The sequence below is a fragment of the Onychostoma macrolepis genome, chromosome 04 (genome assembly GCF_012432095.1).
Source record: "Onychostoma macrolepis isolate SWU-2019 chromosome 04, ASM1243209v1, whole genome shotgun sequence".
Lineage (NCBI taxonomy): Eukaryota > Metazoa > Chordata > Actinopteri > Cypriniformes > Cyprinidae > Onychostoma > Onychostoma macrolepis.
In genome coordinates this window covers 8,417,386-8,436,174 of record NC_081158.1, presented here as the reverse complement: position 1 = coordinate 8,436,174, position 18,789 = coordinate 8,417,386, and the positions used below count along the sequence as shown (strand labels likewise).

At 38.6% G+C, this 18,789-nt stretch overlaps 1 protein-coding gene across 5 annotated transcripts; it reads right to left on the bottom strand.

Moving 5' to 3' along the window:
- Window positions 1–4,059: 4,059 nt before the first annotated feature.
- LOC131538811 (CD209 antigen-like protein C) lies at window positions 4,060–16,273 on the bottom strand. 5 transcript variants are annotated; one of them, XR_009270679.1, is made up of 8 exons: window positions 15,260–16,273; window positions 14,815–15,105; window positions 14,144–14,271; window positions 13,908–14,014; window positions 13,684–13,796; window positions 12,519–12,585; window positions 5,474–5,641; window positions 4,063–4,122 (listed from the first exon to the last, which is right to left on the bottom strand). XR_009270679.1 is itself a non-coding variant. In XM_058772948.1 (6 exons), coding segments are annotated over exons 1-6 (765 nt in total). In that variant the 5' UTR covers window positions 15,384–16,273; the 3' UTR covers window positions 11,933–12,583. The 5 variants fall into 5 exon arrangements, 2 of the variants coding, with proteins under 2 accessions (XP_058628931.1, XP_058628930.1); XR_009270677.1 differs by having other exon boundaries at window positions 4,060–5,641; XR_009270678.1 differs by lacking the exon at window positions 5,474–5,641 and having other exon boundaries at window positions 4,064–4,122.
- Between the last annotated feature and the right edge of the window lie 2,516 nt (window positions 16,274–18,789).

Here is an 18,789-nt window from a genome sequence, read left to right as displayed (position 1 = left end):
AAACACTTGTGAGAGCTTCACAAGGAGAGAACTGAAGCTGGAGTCAGTGCATCAAGAGTCACCACGCTCAGACATCTTCAGGAAAAGGGCTACCAAGCCACTTCTGAACCAGAGACAACGTCAGAAGCCTCTTACCTGGGCTGTGGAGAAAAAGAACTGGACTGTTGCTCAGTGGTCCAAAGTCCTCATTCCAGATGAAAGTAAATTTTGCATTTCATTTGGAAATCAAAGTCCCAGAGTGTGAAGGAAGAGTGGAGAGGCACAGAATCCATGTTGCTTGAAGTCCAGTGTGAAGTTTCCACAGTCAGTGATGATTTGGGCTGCCATGTCATCTGCTGGTGTTGGTCCACTGTGTTTTCTGATGTCCACAGTCAACGCAGCCATCTACCAGGAAATTTTAGAGCACTTCATGCTTCCTTCTGTTGACAAGCTTTATGGAGATGCAAACTCACCTGACCTGAACCCCATAGAGAATCTATGGGGTATTGTCAAGAGGAAGATGAGAGACACAGTCCCAACAATGCAGATGAGCTGAAGGCCACTGCCAAAGAAACTTGGGCTTCCATACCACCTCAGCAGTGCCACAAACTGATCACCTCCATGACACGCCTCTACCAAGTATTGAGTACATATACAGTAAATGAACATACTTTCCAGAAGGCCAACAATTCACTAAAAATGTTTTTTTTATTGGTCTTATGAAGTATTCTAATTTGTTGAGATTTGTCTAATTTGGTGGGTTTTTGTTAAATGTGAGCCTAAATCATCACAATTAAAAGAACCAAAGACTTAAACTACTTCAGTCTGTGTGCATTGAATTTATTTAATACATGAGTTTCACAATTTGAGATGAATTACTGAAATAAATGAACTTTTCCACGACATTCTAATTTATTGAGATGCACCTGTATGAATGATAGACCGCAACGGTTTGAGTTAAAAATCTTTATGTTCTACTGAAGAAACAAAGTCACCTACATTTTGGATGCCCTGGGGGTAAGCAGACAAACATCAAATTTTCATTTTTGGGTGAACTATCCCTTTAAGATATGATTTTGTAAGATAGGATAAGAATCCCAAATCAAGTTAAGATTTGCTTCTGTTAATCGAATTTGCGAAAAATCCTAATTTAACACATCATATCTTAAGTTAAGACCTAAAAATTCTGTAATACGCCCCCTGGTGAGCAAATGAGAGGGTCCTCGCTGCAGCCTGCAGCAAGATGACGTACTGGATCAGATCCAATATGACACGCATGCTCAATGTTGTATATTGATGATGTTCTAACCTGTGTAGTAGTAGTACTAATGGATAGTAATAAGTAATGATTGGTTAATAAGTAATTATTTACACAAATGTGATGCTTAAGTTTTCCTAGTTTAACTAACAACTAACAATGTGTTTCTTGCAAAATAGTTAAAATTTCACATTTTAAATCACATGATTTTAGAGCTTTTAAACCTAAATTGGATGGATTGATAGCATAAGGTCATTGTCAAGTATTATTTTTAATGCGTGTATGTGGAACATTTTAAAATAAAGCCATTTTATTCTATTCAGGTCATATTTGCTGTTGAGTGGAAGCAAAAATGAGTCAAGTAAATGTCTCTATGTAATTTTAATCTTAAAGGTACAATACAATAAGGTCTGTAAACAAATTAAAATACCAGTACACATTCAAGGGAAAATGCAAAAATAATAACAGCACCAAGAAATCTTGTAAGATGTCAAAATAAAAAAAGTGTGCTTAATGATATTTTGTCTGGTAAGAATTTCTTCTTTAATGGCTATACTCATTTTTCTACAGTGATCTGTACATAGGGTTCCTCTTCAATTTACTGATCAGTGTCAGCAAGACGTACATACATGGAGAAAAAGAAAAAACCCACAACATTACACATGAATTTAAGTTCAGTATATAAACTGATCACAGCATTTAGATCAAGCAGTTGTCAGTCAAGTGACCATTTATATTTAAATATAGCACAACAAACTAGTTGTCCTTGGGGCTATAGTGATTGCCGTCACAGATGAAGCAGTCTGCTGAGCAGTAACCTTCAAACTCTTTGATCAAGTAAAATCCACGAAGGATTCCTTTCCTTGCATCTCCAATATAGCCTGGCGGGAAGTCTTTAAATAAGTCCCCACACCAAAGGCAATTGGTCAGTTTATATGGCACTCGATACATCTCCTTGTAGTCACTGGAGGATGCACTCCAGTTGACAACACCTATTGTAAGAAAGAGATTTAAAGTATGAAAAAGTTCTGAGCAAAGCTTAATGCATTTGCTGTTTAAACATAGTGTGTAATGTAGAATAAAAAACTGTCTATTTGTAAAAATATAAAAATAACTAAATGAAATAACTTACTGTCAAGCAGGCAAAATGAGCCTCTTTTCTGAATGATGCCTCGCAAACAACATCATGGAAAAGCCAGCACGTCAGATACAGAAAGCCACATCTTCTTTGACCACATTCATTAGGATATGCCTCAGGTGTCAGGTGGCATCTGTAGAAGAAAAAAAAGAAAAATAGTAATATTAGTCGATATAAAATACTTGTCAAAAAAAAGTATACATTAAACATCTTAAAAAAACCTAAAAAAAAAAGGTAAATATAGGGAATAGGGAAAAATCCCACCTTACTTACGTAATCTGGTTCTATTTCCAGTTCTCCTTAGAAAGAAAGAAAAAGAAACGTGCATCAATCATGGAATAATTATGGAAAAAGGAACTTAGATTATCATTAGATTAGTTGTTGCTGTCACAAATCCTGTCCATGAACTTCCATTCACCCTCCACCAGAAGTCACTTGCTCACCGTCCAGCTGCTCGTCCAGAGTCACAGCACGTCTCAGCTGTTCACGTCACAGCAGCACGTCACAGCTGTTCATCCAGAGTCACAGCAGCACGTCTCTGCTGACCTTCCAGAGTCGGGTCACGTCTCCGCTGACCTTCCAGAGTCACGTCACGTCTCCGCTGGCCGTCCAGAGTCTCGTCACGTCTCCGCTGGCCGTCCAGAGTCACAGCCCGTCACGGCTGATCTCCAGAGTCAAACTCACTCACTCTAACCCCCCTGTTCTTATGCATATTCCCCTGTCCGAGGCACTTCCCCTGATGGGAATCGCTTTGTGTTGCGTTTGGGCTGCGTACACCACCGCAGAACTGCCCGAGGTGGCGGCGCCCGCTGTAGCTTCTCCAGAGGTGGCGGTCCATGCTGCAGAACCTCCAGAAGCGGCAGGGCTCACCTCAGCCCCTTGTATGGTGGTAGCGCCCAGTAATGTACTCTCAACCTGTTGTGTTGCGGTCGAAGAGACCATTACCATGTCCTGAGTTTACTGCTGTAGAACCTCCAGAGGTGGCGGCAACTGCTGCAGAACCTCCAGAGGTGGCGTTAACTGCTGCAGAACCTCCAGAGGTGTCAGTGGTATCCGTCTGTGAACTCTCGTTCTGTCCTGTCACGGCTATGGAGGCCGTCAATGAACTCTCGTTCTGTCCTGTCACGGCTATGGAGACTAATTACGAACTTCCTGTGTTCCCTGCCTCGGTCCTTGGGTTCGTGCATGTTCTCTCTCCTTTTTATGTCTCAGTTCTCCCTAGGTCCCAGGCTCTGCTGTGGGTTCCTGATCCGTCGTGGTGGGCTCCTGCTCTATCTGCTCCACCATGGTGCTCTTCAGGTCCGTCTGCTCCGCTCTGGTGGTCTTCTGCTCCACCTGTTCCGTCTGCTCCGCTGTGGTGGTCTGCTGTCTGGCTCTGGTGGTCTTCTGCTCTGCCCTGGTGGGCTCCTGCTCTGTCTGCACCGCCGTGGAGATTTTCTGCTCCGCCCTGGTGGGCTCCAGTCCCGTCGACTCCGCCCTGGTGGGCTCCAGTCCCATCTGCTCCGCCCTGGTGGGCTCCAGGCCCGGCCACTCCACCCTAGTGGGCTCTAGTTTCGTTGACGCCGCCCTGGCTTCCTGCTCTGCCGGCTCTGCTTTGGTCCCCGGCCACTCCACTTCCACATGGACCTGGCCCTCCGTCCCTCCCCCTGTTTCTCCTCCGCTCCACCACCCTCGGGGCTGGCTATGTCACGAATCCTGTCCATGAACTTCCATTCACCCTCCACCATTCACCACATCGACTCTTACACTGCACAGATAGTTACACTTACACTGAACTTCAGTTCCCACAATCCATTGCACTCATTACACTCAGCTGCAGCCAATCACATGCTTACACCCGAGTCTGATCACACAGCTGATTCCCATTTCACCCCCTACTTAAGCCATGGACTTTCTCTGCCTCACTGCCAAGTATTATATGCATTATCGCTGCCCTACAGAAACCTGTTATGGCGCTTTTCCACTGCGTGGTACGACTCGGCTCGGCACGGTTCAGATCGGCACGGCACGGCTCAGTTCGACTCAGTTTGCGTTTCCACTGCAGTTTAGTACCGCTTTAGAGTGGGCGGATTATTCACGTGTCGTTATAGTTGCACCGCCTCTACTGCTGTGACTCCTGAAAAACATTTTAATTCCGCATCGCTGGATCCGCTCGTCAGCTATCAACGAGAGGACAGTCTGTACTTCCCCAACAGACAACGAAACTGCCATTTTTTTGGTTGTTAAAAGAAAGGTGTGCTCATTCAAAACAGTTGTGTTCAATCCTTCGCTGGCTGCTGATTTAAATCTAGCGGGTCTGTTGTGTCTCGTGCCGCAAGTTCAATGACGCAGGCAGTGATCAGCAGAGTTTACACGTCACGTTTTGGTAACGGTACGGTTCGCTTGGAACCTCGGCCGAGGTGGGACTAAAAAAAGTACCAGGTACCAGGTACTGTTCCCAGTGGAAAACCCCCCAAAAGTGAGCCGTACTGAACCGTACCGTGCCGTACCATGCAGTGAAAAAGCGCCATTAGTTTTTCTAGCCTTGCCTAAGTCGGATTGTGTTTACCCCTGCCTGGACTATCACTTACGTTTGGATTACCTCTCGTCAAGCCCCTTTTGTGACTGTTCACTGTTGTATGACCCACGCCCGTTTTGGACTAGTCTTTGCATTACCTCTGATATACCTGTCTGCCATTGTTTGACCCTGCCTGTTATGACCACGTCTCTCTTCAATAAAAGCTTGCACATGGATCCACACATTTCACGTCTCGTCAGCCCCGTAACAGTTGCAAACCTATTTTAGTTAAAGTTACACCTGTGTTCCTTGTTTTGCGCCTTTTTCTGAGTAGCTGTCTTTCAGCATCTGATCTTCAATTATAAATAAATAAATAAAAACCGTGTAAACTACACAGACTGTCTAGAAAGAATTTACTCCACACAGGGAAAAACAAAATCACCATAAAATACCAAATACTGTGCAAATTATTCATCCTTGATCCCTTTGCGTCCAATCCACATTCTTTGCACAGCTTCCTCACTGCATCAACCAAAATGATCGCAAAACATAATTAGACATTGTAAATTTGTTCATACCTTAAGATTAAAGAGCTCATCACCTAACCTTTCCTCTGTGATGTCAAGATCTGGAACATCACAGGACTTTGTTTTTTGTAGTTTTGCATGCTCAGTGTTTAGAACAATGTCTGACTTTCGGGTATTAGGTCCAATCCACGGAGCCCAGCAATCATAACTTGGGCGAACTACAAAAGGATTTTTCCTTCCACCTTAAGAGAAATACAGAGTGTATAAGTACATTAAAGAAAATTAGTTCCTTTAGTTACACAGACCTAAATAATATTACACATGAAATAACTTAATCCCCGGCCAATCATCTCCATCGTTATGGATTCCCAAAAAGAGACAATGTTTGTATCGTTTACACCCCAAATCCTTTTTTGAACATGGATGGGAATTGATGGTGAACTGAAAGATTTTGCCACTGCAAAAATTCCATGCTTACTGTCAATGCACTGGCAAAGTAAATGTCGTTGTAATGTGATGGCCTCTTTAACCTTGGTGTGCTTTCTTTTAATGTGAACACATAAGTTATTTTTATTTAATTCCATATTACAGTAATCACATCTGATTCTGTTCTTCACTGGAGGATGATTTACTGTTGGTTGCTCTGGTGGAACATGGACAGAGGAAATAGTCGAAGATGGAAATACTTGGGTGGACGCAGAAAGAGAAAATGGAGCTTCGGAAAGAGGGCAAGTTGTCCCAGGCTGCAAAGGTTGACATAAGGGACTTGTCCAAGACTGTGTCGTTGGTGGAGACTGAAACACTGACGTAACTGTAGATGAAGACGTACGGATAGACATGGGGCATGACAGTGGAGGCACCTGTGTAATGACATGAGAAGTCTGTGCCGAAATAGTAGGAAGTGGAGCAGTGGAGATTGAACTTTCTGGCCAGGAATACCCAACTTTGTTTTACATTTTTGAAGATGAGTAATTAACTGCACTTTTCTTAGTACTGTAGCAGGACAGTAACAGCAGTGAAAATGTGCATTTTCTCTACAGTGTAAACTGCACTTAACAATCACAAAATCTGAAAGAAGAAAAAAAAGTAACAAAAGCATTTATAATCTGATCAAATTGTATAAAGCAACATAATATTAGTAGAGGTGAACTCATACTCACCATCATGGTGTACTGCCAATTTTAGATGATTCTCTACATGGTTATCAATGGACAGATGTGATGTGGTTTTGTACGTCTCACTAAAAGGACAGTGATACTGGTTACAGCACCGTGTGCACCTTGAGACTACTGGGCAACTGCCCTTTTTAAAGACATTCATCTAAAACAAGACAATAGCAAATAAGTATTCATTAGCCTAGCAAAATCAGGTTAATTTTACATTAGCCCCACAGTCTGTCCACATGTTATTATGTACTGAAGTATACGATTAAAATGAGAATCCCTGTGCGCAACATAAAAGTCATGTCAGCTAAACACTAAGCGGCACGTTTATACCGCTTCGGATAACACTACATACTATAAATGTTGAAACAACAAAACAGTAAATAAAGATTCCAAAGATTAATTACCTACCGACATACAATCACTGTCGTTAATTAATCCATCGTTTTTCTGCAAATTCTTCTCGGAAGACCAAAGAACGTGTGATCGTTCACCAACTCTCTACTGCGAATGCGTCTATGACGTCACCAAAACACACCACCGCGCATGCACGTAACAACGTCCAGTACCTATTGGATCTGATCCAGTACGTCATCAGCGAAAACATGGCGAATGAGAAGAAAAGTGGACACGGAAAATCGATGATTCAAATGTGAATGGACTCAACAGTTTTGAGCGAGTGAGTGAGTGATACTATCTTTGTTATGGAGTACACGTGTTGATTCGCAGTGAGTTCACAGTTTTAACATACAAGTTTGCTTTAATTTATTTTCAAGATCTGAAGTAAAATATCTACTGTTGCTTTCACTATGGCTATAAACCTCAGGCAAAATAATATTCAAACTCCCATTAGACACTTTTAACATTGAATAAAGCACATAATCATTACCTGAGATTATCACTGTCATATTTTGTATGCTATTCCTGCCGCGACATCGTAGAAATAAAAACTTCGAATTTCATGTTGCTTATTGTCATGTGTCGCTGTCGAGGGGCGTTAGGACAAAGGTTACATAGAAAATATATTTTTTATTCGCGTTGCGTCTGGTTGGGACACATGGTGTTACAATTTGATCCCCCCGACCCAGCCAGTGTCTCTTATTGTCAGTGTCTCAATACAATTCAGCCAGTCAGGCAAACTTAGAACGATTTTTAGGTTTGTGGCAAAATCTACATCTGGCTACTGTACATTACTGAAGCCTTTGCATCCAACAAGATGGACAGTGTGTACACCAGCCATCAATTCTGTCCTCACTCACCCAGTATGAGGCTGTCTTGAGGAAATAGCATCATCCAGCACACATGACACTGCCTCCAGAGCTAATGACCTTCGTGAGCGTTCCCAGAAAGGAAAAACTGTCCTTGGACTGCTGTTTGCACAGCACATCATGACAGGACTGGAAAACCTGAACACCTCACTGCCAAGAAGCATGCTGTGTGCAGTTGAGTGTGTGAAACAGCTTTCTGCACTAAAGAATAGATTAATGTTTCATACAGACATCTACAGGCATCTGAAGTAGTAACATCACTGGACCTAGAGGCGATAACACTGCCACATTTAAGAAGACTTCTTAATACAGCTGAAAAGAGTAATACTATGTGCAGTTTTTTTTCAGGTTCTTGATACAGTGACGATACCGTTGACACATTGATTTAGACAGGAGTGTCTGCACAACCTTGTCATGCTTGAAAATGTTCTACTCTACACACAAGTCAACAACATTGTTGGACTGTACCTTAAGCTGCAATCTCGGTCCCTATAGGTGCAGCTGACCATGTTACATGCAAATTATAAATACCAAAGTTGTGCAGAAGTGGTCAGTATTTTGAAGAACAGGGTCCCTGAGGCCGAGGCTCTTCAAGCAAGTGGAGACTCTGGTCAGCTTACTCCTTGTGGTTCCTGCATCATCAGCAGGCAGAGTGGTGAAGTCACGCAGTCCATGATGGACAGATCATTAAAGGTTGGTCTATGTGGTAATTCAGTACATCCAAACCCTCACTTATCATTCATCAACTTTACATGGCCACTCAATCTAATGTTGACCTAGAAAAACGTGCACTATTATAGTGTCTGCAGAGTGTGGAATCTGAATTGTAGCGTGCTCACTGCATGACAGATGGAGGCACTGGTGCAGTCACTTGCTCTTAAAATACTCCCTAATTTTTGGTCACACAAATAAGAGTACAGTCTTTACAGATTCATTGTTTATCCCGTTTTAGAGCATAGGTTCTGGTTGGCGCAAAATAAGTTTGTTGCATGTATGAATTAGATGAAGAATGACGATTTGTAGATCATGTTTTTCATTTAAAGCATCCTTTCTGCAAGTTATTTTCAATTACTTTCAAAAAGTGATAGGGACAGTATCAACCCTGGCAAAAAGTGGTGGGGACATACCCCACCCGCAAATTACACCCGCAAATTGTCTGAATGAAAGTTTGGAGGCACATCTGTGTGTTGCAGCATTAGATCACTACAGTAATGTGAACAGAGAGGCAGCTAAAATAAGGTGAGTAGCAACATAAACACCAATACTCCAAGGCTGCTCAGCAGTATGTGGTGACCCCACTGAAGGTGGACAAGGATGATAGATTCAGGAGGAACAATAGGTGTAAGTTAACATCCAAGTTAAACAGAGCAACACCCCGAGCTAAGATAATATCTAATTGGTCAACACACCAGTTGGGATGTGTTAGATCCTTCAAGGTATCTTGGAGAGGTGAGGTATCCAAGTTGCAATCTCTAGCTACTGGGGTGCCTCAGGGCTCAGTTCTTGGACCACTTCTCTTCTCTGTCTACATGGCAACACTAGGTTCTGTCATTCAGAAACATGGCTTTTCATATCACTGCTATGCTGATGACACTCAAATCTACTTCTCATTCTATCCTGATGGTCCTTCATCCAGCAAGAAATGTCTGTTAGGATCATCACCTTCAACTCAACCAAGCTAAGACAGAATTGCTTGTAGTTTCAGCAAACCTATCACTTCATCACAATTTCACCTTCCAGTTAGGCTCATCAACCATAACTCCTTAAAAACAGCCAGAATATTGGGAAGATCAGGCCCTTTCTTTCGGAACGTGCAACACAACTCCTTGTTCAAGCTCTTGTTCTGTCCAGACTTGACTATTGCAATGCTCTCTTGGCAGGTCTTCCAGCCAATTCCATGAAACCTCTACAATTAATCCAAAATGCAGCTGCAAGATTAATCTTTAATGAGCCGAAAAGAACACACATCACACCAATTTGCACTGGCTACCAATAGATGCTCGCATTAAATTCAAGGCATTAATGTTTGCCTACAAAACCACCACTAGCTCTGCACCGCTTTACCTAAATTCATTACTTCAGACTTATGTGCCCTCTAGAAGCTTGCGTTCTGCAAGTGAACGACGCATCGTACCACAAAATCACTTTCACTGACTTTTTCATTAACTCTTCCCTCCTGGTGGAATGACCTGCCCAACTCAATCCTAGCAGCTGAGTCCTTAGTCTTCTTCAAGAAACGGCTAAAAACACATCTCTTCCATCTACATTTGACCCTCCAACTCTAGCACTCTCTATTATAATTCTATTTTATCGATCTGTCGTCTTTTTATTTAAAAAAACACACACACTTGACCCTCTATCAATTGCATATTTATTCTCTAACTGCTAGCTTTTCTTGAAAATCTAACAGTAGCTTTCTTTTTTCTATTCTATCTACTTGTTTCTTTAAAAAACAAAAAAAAATCACTGTTTCTTTTTCTATATTCTATCTGCTTGTTTTCTTAAAAAAAAAAAAAAAAATCATTGCTACGTGTACTGCGTTAGGCTAACCGAGACTTGTCATAACACCTGCATGTTGTTGCTCTTTTGTTGGTTTTGATTGCTTCTATTGTCCTTATTTGTAAGTCACTTTGGATAAAAGTGTCTGCTAAATTACTAAATATAAATGTAATGTGATGTAAATTGATACATTTTTATAGGAAGTAATTTGAGGATGTGTCACCATCACCACCTACCAACAAAACCTCATTCACACCGTGAGCATGATATCATGTTATTGACGGAAGTAGAAGTTATCTATTTATTAGAATATACTTATAATATACTTTTTAAATAGGCCATTATAATAATGTAACTAAATTAATATTAAGTGTATAATAATTTTAGCATTTGTATTGTTTGTCAAGTATGTCTTGTCTTGTGTCCCCACTCATGGCCTGTGTAGCCAAGGTTTAAATCCCAGACTAAAATACGTTTAAACTGTTTTAACTGAAAGCAACTTGCACTGTTACCTTAAAATATGTCAGTCCCATTGTGCAAAATGCACACCAGTAATGTTATTTTTCAAAGGCATGTTTATAAAATCTACTTAAATGCTCTAATTTAGCTAAAGCCTAATCCTGGCTTAATCTAAGCCCTGTCTGTAAAACCTGCCATAGGTTGGCAGGACAGATCTCACTTAAAAGGATACTCCACCCCAAAATGAAAATTTTGTCATTAATCACTTACCCCCATGTCGTTCCAAACCCGTAAAAGCTTAATTCGTCTTCGGAACACAATTTAAAATATTTTGGATGAAAACCAGGAGGCTTGTGACTGTCCCATTGACTGCCAAGTAAATAACACTGTCAAGGCACAGAAAAGTATAAGTTTCATAATGCAATTGATGACCCCTTCAGAATTTCATGTATTAACATATAGTTCATCTTCGTATGATGCCATATACAATTTTGGGTGTTTCATTTTTAATTTTATGAAAGCTTCAAGTGCAGTTAAATATTTGTCATGCTATACGTGCAAACAGACGACGGTGTTGTTGGAGCCATGCTTGTTTGCCGTCAAACGGCTGACCACTGCCGTGTGTGTATCCTGTCGCAAAATGTAGCAAAAAGTCCTACAGGAATAGTGTGATTAAGGTGTGTACATACTATACTGCACTTTAATATTGCAACTAAAATAGAATACTCCACATGTCTTAATTCGATTTGTGTTTACTTCGAGTATGACTTTAACCGGATTAAGGTAATCAAAAATCTCTGTTTACATGGTAGAATCTTAATCAGAGTACTGTCTTAATCATGTTAAAATCGGAATATTGTTGTCCATGTAAACGTATTCAGTGATCCCAATCACCCGAGTTTTAATCACCGGCACCTGTCCCTCGTCTACACACTCATCAGCACTAGTATAAATGCACACACTTCTCAGTCTCTAGTTGTCTGATCTTAACTAACTCCCACAATGAGGACTGTCTCAGAATCTGAGCATCATACAAACTCCCAACCATTCTGGCAAATACACTCCAAAACAATCGTTTTCGGTCTATAATTCCTTGCAGAATGATAGAATGCCAGACTTTTCTGTTGAAGTATTCAAAGTGCTACTATTTTGGGGCTAAAATGGGTATGTGTGACCCACCAGTGGTGCCAACAGACTGCGGAAGCTTCTGCTGGTCAGGAAAACAAATGTAAAGGAAAACTAAAAAGATGGCCAACTGTTGGTTGCTAGCTTTCATTGTGCAATGGTAACTCTTTTCCTCACACACACACTCTGAAGTGTGAATCCTTAAGCGATCACATCCCACTACTCATTTGAGCGGCTGAAAGTCCAAATGGTTGGTCTGCCGAGCTGATTTTGCGACAGATTCATTATCAGAAAAACACATATAGCAAACATAATGTAATGCACTGTAGCAGTGATGGAGAGTGTGTTCAGGTCCTTTTAATTAAAAGTGCAACAACCACAGGCTCATCGTAAACTAGCCTACAGATGTTTTCACGAAATTACAGGCAGTAAATATAATCAGTCATTACCCACAAATAGTGTTGCGTTTCAAATATTATAGCATGCGAGGGATTTACATTCTCAAGATGTTCACAGTGCTTTTTAATATATTGAATCGACTTAGCATGAGACAGTACATGAGACAAATACATTGTAACGCACAACATAAAGTTTGCTTAGCTTACCCTCTTGCGCCATCGATTTTGTCCTGCCTTGTCTTGACTTGCAAGATTGTCTGTCTCGTCCCAGCTCCTTAAAGGGGTGGTGGATTGCAATTTAACGTTAGTTAGAGTGTAATGTTGATGTTTGAGCATAAACAATATCTGCAAAGTTACAACACTGAAAGTTCAATGCAAACGGAGACATCTTTTTAAATTGGCAGTTTAATGCCTACAAAAACAGCTGGTAGGGACTACAACGAGCTACTTCCCGGTTTGTGATGTCACAAACCTAGAAATTTAAACCCCGCGCCCGGAAACATTAAACAAAGGGGGCGAGACCATGCTGTGCTGCTTTAGAGTAGAGGAAGAGTTGTTGCCATACTGTCAAAACTAGGGGTGTACGAAAAAAATCTATTCATATATGAATCGCGATTCTGTCTTCTAACAATTCTAATGGATTCACAAGTTTCAAAATCAATGTTCTAAAACAGAGGTTCTTAATACTTTTCCTCGCCTCGCCCTGCTCTGCATCTCTCTCTCTGTTCATCAGCTCGTCAGCTCCAATAAACTGTTCCAATTATACACTTTGTGTATAGACAGACAGATATTTTTCACATAGCTATGAGAAGCGTTATAGATGGACACGCAATTCCATGCCAAACACACAGGGAAATCTAGGTCACGGGGCACAAATGAAGCACACACAAACACAACAGACTGTCCATGGGCATGACAATATCAGTGTATTACTGATGTTATTACAGTCCGTAGAAACATCACTGTTGTTTTTCATATACATATTTTAGTTTAAATCTTAAGATGTGACTGAATTTGAGTGAACATTAAAAAGTTACATTTAAATGTTAATGTGAAATATATATATACACAATGGTTTTTATTTTGAAGTTTATATTTTATTATTTTTGCATAACCTAATTAAAGTGCTATTCAAATAAAACCTGATAAAATGTCTAAACACAAGACTTGATGTTTAACAGACATATTGTAACATGGCTGCTTCAGAATAAGGGACGGCCACAAACATTTATTCAAACAAACAAGATAAACAAATCCAGGCAAGATAAATCCAAAGATAACAGATGGGATCATAACACATATTCAGATGTTCAAAATACACCATATGCATAAATATGTATCATAATGAGTCATTTAAAAATACTCTTCTCACAGATCCATTTAGATGAATAATCACATGGATAATCAGCCCATCCTGGTGAGTGAATTAGAGCACAGTCTTCCTCTTTTCCCTGGAAGCTATTCGGTTGTCCATCCTCCCAGAACCTGCATCAACAGATCAGCATTAGATGTTCAGAGCTGCTTTCTGTGTGATATGATACTGATTGTGAGAATCATTTATTAAATAATAATCAGTTCAGTTCAGTGATTTCTCACCCAGAGGTCACATCGCTGCCATCAACCCATTTCCATCTGCCCTCCACATGACTGTCAGTCAGACCAATCCAGACTAAATCACCACCAGAAATGTCCTTCACAAAATCCTGAGAAGTGAAACAATAACACAGTTTATAAAATGAGCACAGACCCATTTCAGCACATTATCTTTCATTTAAAACTAAACACCACAATTTCACACACACACACACACACACACACACACACACACTGACTTGTTCCTCTCTGTTGTTTATGATGATCAGATCTGCTCTTCTGTCTGTACAGTATCTTCTGCTCTCAGTCCAGCTCTTCTTCTCAGAGGAAATGAAGTAAAGACTGGATTGATGGCACTTCCATCCACCTACAAACACAACCAGATAAGCCATGAACTAAATTTTGATCCACACCAAGCTGAAGAGGTTATGATAGTTGTAGTAGTACTGTATATAATTATAGTTGTTTACAAGAGTCTGTTTATATCTTTATTAATCATTTGTCTTGTTGATTGCTAATATTTTTTCTTTGTCACTGGATCAGTTACTGTAATTATTATAGGACCGTTACTTTATTCACAATGCCATACAGAAACTTAATGCATTTATTCATGCTCTCTGTCCCATATGCAAATTCTTTGAACTGTAATGAAATGTTTATGCTCGATGATATGAAGCCACTTGTTGCAACATCTATTTAACTATTTACTCATCTGCTACAATAATGTAATGTTTTAAATTATCTAAATTATCTATTAATATTTATACCTACTTGACATCCCTAAATTATTATTAATCATTATATTCATGGAGCTAAAGCAAGTGCAATATGAGCATTAGTCACATGACCCCAACACAACAGATTCAGTACGGTCCACTTTAAAATCTGAGTCTGCTTTAGAGCAAGTTACCGTTTAGACTGAAGAACTGGCAAACACCAGCAGAAAACTTCTGAAGTTCACTTTTTTCTGATTTCAGCTGGTCTCTCTCTTCTGTGAGGTTCATATTGTTGGTTAGTAGTTGGTCTCTCTCTTCTGTGAGGTTGGTGATCTTAGTTAGTAGCTGTTGTCTCTCTTGTGTGTAGTCTGTGCTCTTTGAATGGATGAGGACACACAGCACTTTGGCTGCGGTCAGAAGAACACACAGCAGCGGCAAACACACCACAACTGCTCTGGAGCTCCTGCTCTTCACACCATCACTTCCTGAAGATTGTCAAACATGACTTTATTCTCTTTATTTATCCACTTAACACAGCAAATGAACACATGCAAACTGAGCAAATGTTTGGGATTTTAAGCAATTGATCAAATTTATGCTATTATGTCTGTGTGATGAAATATTAATTAATCTCAGTACCTGTGAGTTCAGATGACTGGATTTTCTTTGTGTGACTGTCTGTTGTCCTTTCTCCAAATTTACCTTCTGTAACAAAGGCATTTTCATAGATATCATTGATGCTTTTCCGATGTTCTCTGTTCATTTTCCCTTTTCTATATTTTTGTTCACTTTCTGCAGTTTCCGTGTCGTCAAGATGCCAACAATCTAGCACTAGTTTCTCTCCTGTAGCAGACTGTGTATTTCCTCTTCTGTGTTTCTGTAGACACTATTTATGCTGAGTGTATCCCATCATGCATCATGTTCTGGAAATAAATCGTGAGACTTTTTCCCGAGATCTCGCAAGAGGTCACGGAAACCTTTCCAATGCAAGTTAAATATTAATATAATAATTAGATATTACAAATAATTTGGTAGAAAAACAGTGTTTTTACGTTTTATTGGTGCAAAGATGAGTAGTGGTGATATTTATTTTGTACAACATTTGCAACTTCTTTTTATAATTTAATTACAGTTGTCATGTTTTAGGGACTACTGAACAGACATTTAGAAGTTGATTTATAATGCAAAGTATTTTAAATTAAAATAAAGCTATGTAAACATTTGCATTTTTACAACACTATAAGTGTGTCCCATAAGGTACTGAAAAGTTTGACACACACTTGTGGTCTTCACCCTCACTTGAACCAAACACACGAAATATGTCATATAAGTTGTCAAGTGCAAAGACTGCAAGTGTGGGAAAAGTCATGAGTATATTTCTGAGAAGTACAAGAACAGTAGACAAAGTATACTTCCCTATTTTTAGTTTAGAAGAAGTATACTAACAGCACTCTTGAATAAACGTCTCTTTCATAAGGGCACTTTTAAATTTGAGTCTGCTTTAAAGCAAGTTAAAGTTGTGGGTCATTCCTGTTAGAAAAGTCACTGTATGTCTCTATGATTTACTTACTCATATTTTCTCTAAAATAGCCACATATTTATAAGAAATTGCTTAAATTATACATATTAGGTCTACTTTATCACTTAAACAGAGATAATAGACAATATATATATATATATATATATATATATATATATATATATATATATTTTTTTTTTTTTTACACACGTTTTTATTGATACATGTGTTCAATTTTATCATGTCCTCAGTGCAAAGTAATCAACTTCCTCTAGAAATATAAACCATGAAATGATAAAAATCTCAAAATATTTTTAAATTGTTATGGACTAGGCTAAACTTCATCTAATCATACATATAAATCATGTGAAACTATTTTATTTTTTTTACAATTTTCTTCATTTACCGTGTCCCTAAAGTCATCTTCCACCCTGTTAGTGTGTACTCCCTCGCCTTCCAAAATAGACTACAATTCCACGGAGATCAATTTCAGGAAGTGATATTGTTTATTTTTTCCGCTGGAATTCAACTGTACAAATGGAGGCAAGTGTCAACTCTCACTCCTACTTTTTTTTTTTAAGTTTTTGAAATGTTCTCCTGCTTGTCACACTCTTAAAGTTCCACCCTGTTAGGCTATATTATGGAGAATGTTTGTCCGATCAAAAAAAAAAAAAAAACATATCTGACATAGTTATAAAAGTTATGTTCATCTGTAGAAAGTTAGAGAGCTAAATGTTGATCACTCAAAAAACTACAGCTAATTTAGCTCAAAATTTTTCTATACTGCAAATTAATCTACCTCCATAAAACTTTTGAGTGGTAATGTACATGAATACAATTGTATATATGTACACTACCGCTCAAAAGTTTTAGATCAGCAAGAATTTTTATGTTTTTAAAAGAAGTCTCTTCTGCTCACCAAGGCTTCATTTATTTGATCAAAAATACAGCAAAAACAGTAATATTGTGAAATATTTTTAAAGTTTAAAATAACTTTTCTATTTGAATACATTTTAAAATGCAATATTTCAGTGTTCATTACAGTCTTCAGTGTTACATGATCCTTCAGAAATCATTCTAATATGCTGATTTGTTGATATCAATGTTGAAAACAGTTGTGTACATCATTTATTTGATGAATAGAAAGTCTAAAAGAAAAGCATTTATCTGAAATAGAGAGCTTTTGTAGCATTATAAATGTATATACTGTCACTTTTGATCACTGTAATGCATCCTTGCTGAATAAAAGTATTAATTTCTTTCCAAAAAAAAAGAGAAAGAAATAAGGAAATACTTACTGACCCCAAAACTTTTGAACGGTAGTGATAATGTTACAAAAGCTTTCTATTTCAGTTAAATGCTGGTCTTTTGAACTTTATATTCATCAAATAATCCTGAAAAAAAAAAAAAAAATTGTACAAAACTGTTTTCAACATTGATAATAATAATAACAATAAATGTTCCTTGAGCAGCAAATCAGCATATTAGAATGATTTCTATAGGATCATGTGACACTGAAGACTGGAGTAATGATGCTGAAAATTCAGATTTGCCAACAGAAATAAATTGTATTTTAAAATGTATTCAAATAGAAAACAGTTATTTTAAATTGTAAAAATATTTCACAATATTAATGTTTTCGCTGTATTTTTGATCAAATAAACGAAGCCTTGGTGAGCAGAAGAGACTTATTTAAAAAACATTAAAAATCACAATGGCATCAATAAATTCTTCTGGCCAGGCCCAAGAAAAGACATCAGCTGGTATGCTGACAATCAGATAGTGTGCCTGACCAAAGAACCGCAGGCCCTCAATAAAAGGTCTTTACAGGTAGACCAGGCAACATGGCGGTACATAGAACAACAAATGTAACAAATATGTTCCTTCTTGTGATGGTTTTTGTGTTTTTGTTTGTTAATCTAGTTAGTCAAAATGAATTACAGCATCTTTATTTTTATCAATTATAAATTTAAAAAAAAAAAAAACATTTCTATGTCCTCTCTAATTTGTTATTATTTCTCTAGCCACCTAAACAGAGATTTGCTTTGCCACTTGTCATCATGATTGATTGTGATAAGGAACCACATAGCTGTTGTGTCCCTCCCCCAAAGGAAATCTGGATTTCATTTTTTTGTATTGTTTTGTATTGTTTTACAGTTCCATACATTACATATGGCAAACCATGCAGGACAATGACGGAAAGCTCATTTGCTGTTAGAACCTGTTAACAGTAGTGTTCCATCCTGTTATGCTCCATTCCACCCTGTTAGACAAGTAATTTTAAATAAAAATGTGAAAGCAACATTAAATGTTTGGCATACCTTTGTCTTATTTTGTGAGGTGAGGAGCATTACCAGCATATATATATGTTTTTGAGCAAAATTTTTATATTATTTACCATCCTGTTGGCAAAAATGGGCACAAAAAAGTACCTGTTCTTAATAATCAAGACACATTCTATTCATTAATAATTGTTTTGTTTCAAGAATAAAAAATATCATTATGGCATAAGGGACATATACTGTACTATCTTATTATTGCTCATTATTGTTTAACATTTACATTATTACAATTTTGTGATAACTATGTATATGTCCCTAACAGGGTGGAATACATTCACAGCGAATGTCTGAACAATTTACTCATAATA

Excerpts from the sequence above, each read along its gene's own strand:
- LOC131538811 (XM_058772947.1), bottom strand. The coding sequence starts at position 15,383 with ATGAACAGAGAACATCGGAAAAGCATCAATGATATCTATGAAAATGCC. Across the intron at positions 14,272-14,814 it reads CCAGTTCTTCAGTCTAAACG|GTGGATGGAAGTGCCATCAA; the intron begins GTAACTTGCTCT and ends TTGTGTTTGTAG. Across the intron at positions 14,015-14,143 it reads TAAACAACAGAGAGGAACAA|GATTTTGTGAAGGACATTTC; the intron begins GTCAGTGTGTGT and ends TTCACTTCTCAG.